This window comes from Gossypium arboreum, chromosome 6, assembly GCF_025698485.1.
Source record: "Gossypium arboreum isolate Shixiya-1 chromosome 6, ASM2569848v2, whole genome shotgun sequence".
In the NCBI taxonomy this organism is placed as follows: Eukaryota; Viridiplantae; Streptophyta; class Magnoliopsida; order Malvales; family Malvaceae; genus Gossypium; species Gossypium arboreum.
Window position 1 is genome coordinate 5,352,778 of NC_069075.1, and position 7,212 is coordinate 5,359,989.

Here is a 7,212-nt window from a genome sequence, read left to right on the forward strand (position 1 = left end):
TAGGATGTCACATTCATTGCCAGAGCAAATGTGACCGATTACAAACAAATTTCATCATTAATCATTTAATTTATGTGTGTTACAAGTGTAAAACATAATATATACATATATATATAATCATTTCTAGGTCGAATTCAAGCTTATGGAAACTCAATACCATCTCAAGGTTGAACTAGGACTAAATTGAAAGTTTGATGTCACAACTTTGAAGACAATAGCCAAACTTCCTAACCTGAGGACCAAATTGAAAAGATTTCAAAATAGGACAGGGTCAATGTCGTGACATTGAGAGTGTGGTGTCGTAACATTGGAAATAAACCACTAAGTCCTTATTTTCCAATGTTTCCAACCTAGCATATTAACTATCATTTGTCTCGAATGTCACAATCAATCATTCTAATCACCTAAAATTTGCCAAAACAAAAATACTAAGTCATTCATATATGTAACATTAAACAAAATGTCCCTAGGTACATGCCACAAGACCAAAATGAAACACACTATACAAACTTTGTTGAGTCGGAAACGGTAGTTGGATGTTGACTTCAGGTCTCGAGGCTTCGAGGAATACCCAAACTTGCACATGGTGAAAACAAGTTGTACGTCAAGAAATAGGGCTCAATGGTACGTTTATGATTCAAGATATAAAAGCATAACTACATTGTTATAACATAATGCATATACTAATTAATAATTCAACCTAAATAGACATTCATCAATCATACCAAATCCATCATTTGTTACATACTTTACAAATAAGCATTACATGCTTATAGTCAAATAGGATTTCAACACCTATGCATACATAACATTGGCATCTTTGCAAGCAAGTTCATGATTGACCTATTCATTTTATCTTTTCACTACCATTTTGAACTTGTATCCAATCTTCAATTAACATCAATATATATATAGGGCAATGGTATCACTTGGATCAATTTTATATAACAATTTCAATTCACTTACCTTATACTTACCATTTTATCCGATTTTGGAGTCTACCTACTCATTCACTTTCAATTTAGCACGTTGGGCTCGATTTCACTTGCTTTGCATAATAAGATACATACTTCTCAGATCAATAATATATGAAAATATTCAAAATCTCAGCATCATATCAATTCATTTCAATATTAGTTACCAAACTTATTATTAATGACCCTTATTAACCCGACTTGGACTCAGACAAATAAACGAATCGTCCAACCAACACATCATACTAGCATTGAAGTGCATTAACAAAAAAATAGATTAAGGGAAAACTGGCATATAAAGTGCATACTGGCGCACGAACTGGCGCACGAAGTGCATCCTGGCGTGTAAACACATAAACCCTTACACAATCTAATCCTATGGCATGTCAACTATATCCGACTCGGCCTGACTAGTTAATAGGGTATTAATGTTCAATTCACGTTCCATATTCACAATTCATCATCAATCTTTCTGTAACATAGCATATTTCAACTCAATTTCATATTAATTATCATATATCAATTAATCACACCACTTTCTATTCTATTCCTTTTAGTCACTGTTTCGATATACAATCTCAACCATGGAAATTCAATCAAAACATTTTATATTATTGAAAATTGACTCATCCCAATAACTAATCACTCAATAAGCATGCATACAAAATCAAATAATTCTATCCTGAAGAATAATAGTACAAACTGAGGTTTCGTGCGTCACTTATCAACGATTTTCTCTTTTCCTTTCCCTTTTGGTTGTTCGATGTTATCGTTAGCTAAAATAATCATAAAACATATCACATTATCAATTTCTAGCCAAATCAGAATCAAATGTAAAATTTAACATATTTTATAATTTATTCAATTTAGTCCTTAAAATCAAGACAAGCATAATTTTCAATTTAGGGTTTTGAATTAAAATTCAATTTCACCTAAACTCATTAGGGACCTTCTATTTTCTATTCCTACCAACAATTCATGACAGATTTACATTTTATTCAATTTGGCCCCTAATGTTCGAAACTAACAATTAAGCTTTACAATTTAGTTATTTTCATATACTAAACTTAATTTCTAACAATTTCACACCAAATTCACTCAAATATCAACAATGGAAACTTTCAAAAACTTTAACAATTTTACAAATTGGTACATGAGCTAGCTAAATCAAGCTCCTATGACCTCAAATCTACAAAAATCAATGAAAAATGGTTAGGGACTTACCTGAATTTTAAAGGTCGAATGTTCAAGGGTTTTAAAGCTTTTCTTTCTTCTTTGGTTATGGTGGACAATGTTGGAGGAAGATGATGATGGCTTTTTTTCATCTTTTTCCCATTTGATTAGCTTATATAGTTTGTTTAATTTTAATTAAGCTTAGTTAATTAACATAATATTAATTAATTAAACCATAATTAATTAAACCATAATCTTTAATTAACTTAGGTTAATGATAATAAACAACACATCCCACTATCATCAACTTAAAATTGGTCTATTAGCCATTTTTGTCTTTGAATAATTGCTATTTAAGTCCCCAAATCTTAATCTAATTAGAAACCTATAGCGATTAAACTTTTACGATTTAGTCCTTGAGCCTTAAATACTCACAATTTTAGTTAAACCGTTTAACCAAATTTCAATTCATCAATATACTAACTCCATAAATATACCTATTTAATATTTACGGACTCAGTTTATGAAAACGAGGTCTCGAAACTATATTTTTCCACACCACTGGAAACTAAGTCATTACATAGACTCTCAATCTAAAACTACTGACGTGAAGCCTAAAGCTTTGTTTTCAAATCTGTAGGCTTGGATTTCTCAAAGAAAACCCTCGAAAATTGTGAGGTCACTCCCAAAGCTTTATATTTTTTGTGCTCTGATCTCTTAATCTTGTTGTTTATATGGCTTGATTTTGAAATGTCTTTCTACTTTTAAGCTTGTCAATGGTGGTTCAATAAAAGCAACGATGACATCTTTAAGGGAGGTAGCAGTTAGGGTTATTGGGTTAGAAGGGAAAATATGAAGTAAAGGAGAGGAGAAAAAATAAGGAAAAATTATCGGTGGAAGAGATAGATTTAACGGTTGAGTAGTCAATTTGATCAATTTCTTTAATATCGGTGACCAAATTAACAAAAAAAAAAAATTGGAGTGAACAAAATAAGAATGACCTAATTTTAGAGTTATTGATGAGGTAGTTTATCGTAATTAATTGATAATTCAAAAGCTTAATATTTACCTTGTTAATAGAAATTTGCAATTATTTGTTCTTTTTAATAGAAATGTGTAAGATTTTATTATACAAAATTGATAAATTAATTCTTCTATTTTAATTTGTTAGAATTTAATCATTGTATTTTATGAAAATTAAAAAATTTAGTCAAATTTGGTAAATGTTAATCTTGGTGTTAAATTTATACATAAAATCAACAATTCAATAATTTATATGTAAGTATTTAGCAAAAATCAATAGTTCATCAATTTATATGTAAATTTATTAGTAAAAATCAACAGCTCAAATTCATATATTTACCAATAATTGGATTAATTTCTCGATTTTTTTAACATACAAGGATCAAATTTTGACAAACTAAAGTAGAGGGACTTTCTGGCAAAAAAAATAGATGGACTAACTTCTTAAGTTTCACAAGGATGAAATTTAGAATTAGACCAAATTAGAAATTACTTGGCCCATAATTTTTCTTTATTCGGCCCATTTATCACAAACAAATCCAAAATTTTGGAAATGAAAAGAAAAAATCTCGCAATCCTAATCCAGTTTCGGTCCTCCCATTTGAAGAAGTCATTGAATTGAAACTCATGAGGATGTAACATAGCATTGATAGAAAACAGCCATGAGCTCTCAGCTCATATCTTCTTCTCCAACTATCACCGAAATCCCAACCCCAAAACTCCATTCTCGTTCCCACACGCTTTCTCAAAGAACTCAGATTCCTCTCCATGTTTATAAACACCCAGCAGCTATCCTTTTAGAACTCTCTACTTCCATTAAAGAAGTTTACCAAATCCTTCCCCATATAATCAAATCCAATCTCTACACCGAGCACTTGTTTCAGACCAAACTCCTTAGCCTTTTCTGCAACCACGGTTGCATTGCTGAAGCTGCCCGCGTTTTCGAACCTATCCAAGATAAACCCGAAGTTCTTTATTACACTTTGCTTAAAGGGTATGCCAAGTACTCATCGTTACACGAAGCTTTATTGTTTTTTGTTAGGATGAAAGTTGATAATGTTAAGCCCGTTGTTTATAACTTTACTTACCTGTTGAAAGTTTGTGGGGATAAAGGGGAGCTCAGAAGAGGGAAGGAGATACATGGGCAGTTGATAAAAAATGGGTTTTCTTCAAATGTCTTTGCAATGACTGGAGTGGTCAATCTGTATGCGAAATGTAGACAAATTGAGGAAGCTTATAAGATGTTTGATAGAATGCCTGAGAGAGATTTGGTTTCTTGGAATACGATTATTTCTGGGTTTGCACAGAATGGATTGGCTAAACTTGCTTTGGGTTTAGTTGTTAAGATGCAAGAGGAAGGGCAAAGACCTGATTCTGTTACCCTTGTTTCCATTTTGCCTTCAGTGGCTGATATGGGATTGGTTAAGATAGGGAGGTCGATTCATGGTTGTGTTTTAAGAGCGGGTTTTGAAGGGCTTGTGAATGTGAATACTGCATTGGTTGATATGTATTCGAAATGCAGGTATATTGGAATTGGGAGGTTGATCTTTGATGGGATGAAACAGAGGACTATGGTATCGTGGAATTCAATGATCGATGGTTATGTTCGAAGTGGGTATGCTGAGGAAGCGATGGCTATTTTTGAGAAGATGTTGGACGAAGGAGTGGAACCGACTGATGTTACTATAATGGGAGCTGCTCGTGCTTGTGCTGATTTGGGTGATCTTGACCGAGGAATGTTTGTTCATAAGTTATCGGATAAGTTGAAACTTGCTACCAATGTTTCTGTTATGAACTCTTTGATTTCCATGTACTCCAAATGTAAGAGAGTTGACCTTGCTGTGGATATTTTCAAAAAATTGCCTGGTAAGACCCTTGTTTCTTGGAATGCTATGATTTTAGGCTTTGCGCAAAATGGATGCGTTAATGATGCTTTGAACTACTTTTACGAGATGCATTCTCGAAACATGAGACCGGATACGTTCACAATGGTGAGTGTGATTCCTGCTCTGGCGGAATTATCAGTTACACGGCAAGCAAAGTGGATTCATGGATTTTGTATTAGAAGTTGTTTGGATGATGATATTTTCGTGATGACCGCACTGGTTGACATGTATGCAAAGTGTGGAGCAATTCACACTGCCAGGAAGCTTTTCGATAGGATGAATGAGCGGCATGTAACAACTTGGAATGCTATGATAGATGGCTATGGGACACATGGGCTCGGAAAAGCTGGTTTAGAATTGTTCAATGAAATGCAAAAGGGCGTCGTGAAGCCAAATGATGTGACATTCCTAAGTGTTCTGTCTGCTTGCAGCCATGCAGGTATGGTGGAAGAGGGGCTTAGCTACTTTACCAGCATGAAGAGAGATTATGGCATAGAGCCTGGTATGGACCACTATGGAGCCATGGTTGACCTTCTTGGTCGAGCTGGTCGACTAAACGAAGCTTGGAATTTCATTCGAAAGATGCCTATTGAGCCAGGGATTAATGTATATGGTGCCATGTTGGGAGCTTGCAAAATCCATAAAAATGTCGAGTTAGGTGAGAAGGCTGCAAATAAACTATTTGCATTAAATCCGGATGAAGGTGGATACCATGTACTGCTTGCTAACATATACGCAACAGCTTCGATGTGGGGTGAAGTAGCCAAAGTTCGAACTACAATGAAAAAGAAAGGGCTTCAGAAAACGCCCGGCTGCAGTGTAGTTGAGTTGAGAAATGAAGTTCACAGTTTCTACTCTGGAACCACAAACCACCCTCAGTCTAAAAAGATCTATGCTTACCTCGAGGAGCTAGGAAATAAGATCAAAGCTACCGGTTATGTTCCTGACACAAGTTCGATTCATGATGTGGAAGACGACATTAAAGAGCAATTGAACAGCACACACAGTGAGAGGCTAGCAATCGCATTTGGACTGTTGAATACCAGCCAAGGCACACCTATACATATCAGAAAAAACCTGAGAGTTTGTGGCGACTGTCATACCGCAACTAAATACATTTCGCTCGTAACCGGACGAGAAATCATAGTTCGAGATATGCAGCGATTTCATCACTTCAAGAATGGAACCTGTTCTTGTGGAGATTATTGGTGAAATTGTGTTTCTAAGAGATTGATTCTTGAGAGCTGATGCACAGGGTTTTATTGGTGAAACTACTGAAGCACAAGAGCTGTACATGGCTTGGGTCGCGGCCCGACATTTCAAATTTCTTATACAAACTCATTCGAATCAAATTCGGGCAACTTGGATAGCCAATTTTACTATTTTGAAAATATAAATGTCTTAAGAATTATGATTTTGAAAATATAAATATCTAAAAAAAATTATTTGGCATAATAAGACGTTTTTTTTAAATTTGGGAAATTAGGACGATTTTGAAGAGAGACTGTAAAAGCACATTTTCCATTTTAGTTACTTTTTTTTTTGTTTTTTTTAATATAATCAGTTTTTTTGTTAAATCGTTAAATGTTAGTGGATTTTGTTCGTGAGGTTTTTATTAAAATGGCCCTAAAGTTTTAATAAATTACGAAAATGACTTACTTTCTTGATTATATATGTAAATAATCTGAAATAAATAATAAAAGTTGGTGGAGCTAAAGATATTGGCGCCTCCTACATGTCACGTATAAAAAAATAATTTTTTTGTTGGAGCTATGGAGAATAACGCTACCAGTATAAATATTAGGAAAATATTAATATTTTTCAGTAATTGGGGGCTAAAAAATAAATAATGGTGGTGGAGTTATAGAGAATGAACCACCATTTTATTGTGTTAGGGTTAATTTTTCTTTAAAGTTTTTTAGTTTAAAAAATGTTATTTTATTGGACGGTGCCATAGAGAATGGTGCCACAAATTAAATCTACTATTTTTCTTAAATATGGTTTTTTTTTAATTTAAAATTAAAAATAATATTTTATTTGGTAGAGCTATATAGAATGGCATCACTGGTGTTAAATTTTTTTTAACATATTTTTTGGTTTTTTTAGTGAAATTATTATTTTATTAGGTGGTGCAATAGAGAATGGCACCACCACCT

At 33.5% G+C, this 7,212-nt stretch overlaps 1 protein-coding gene across 1 annotated transcript; it reads left to right on the forward strand.

Annotated features, from left to right (window-relative positions):
- The first annotated feature begins 3,731 nt into the window (after nucleotides 1-3,731).
- On the forward strand, nucleotides 3,732-6,633 carry LOC108484290 (pentatricopeptide repeat-containing protein At1g11290, chloroplastic). The gene has a single exon (XM_017788024.2). It carries the CDS (start codon nucleotides 3,833-3,835, stop codon nucleotides 6,266-6,268), a length of 2,436 nt encoding a protein of 811 aa, XP_017643513.1. The 5' UTR covers nucleotides 3,732-3,832; the 3' UTR covers nucleotides 6,269-6,633.
- The last annotated feature ends 579 nt before the right edge of the window (nucleotides 6,634-7,212 follow it).

What these genes read in the sequence shown, in the direction of transcription:
- LOC108484290 (XM_017788024.2), top strand. Translation starts at nt 3,833, where the DNA reads ATGAGCTCTCAGCTCATATCTTCTTCTCCAACTATCACCGAAATCCCA.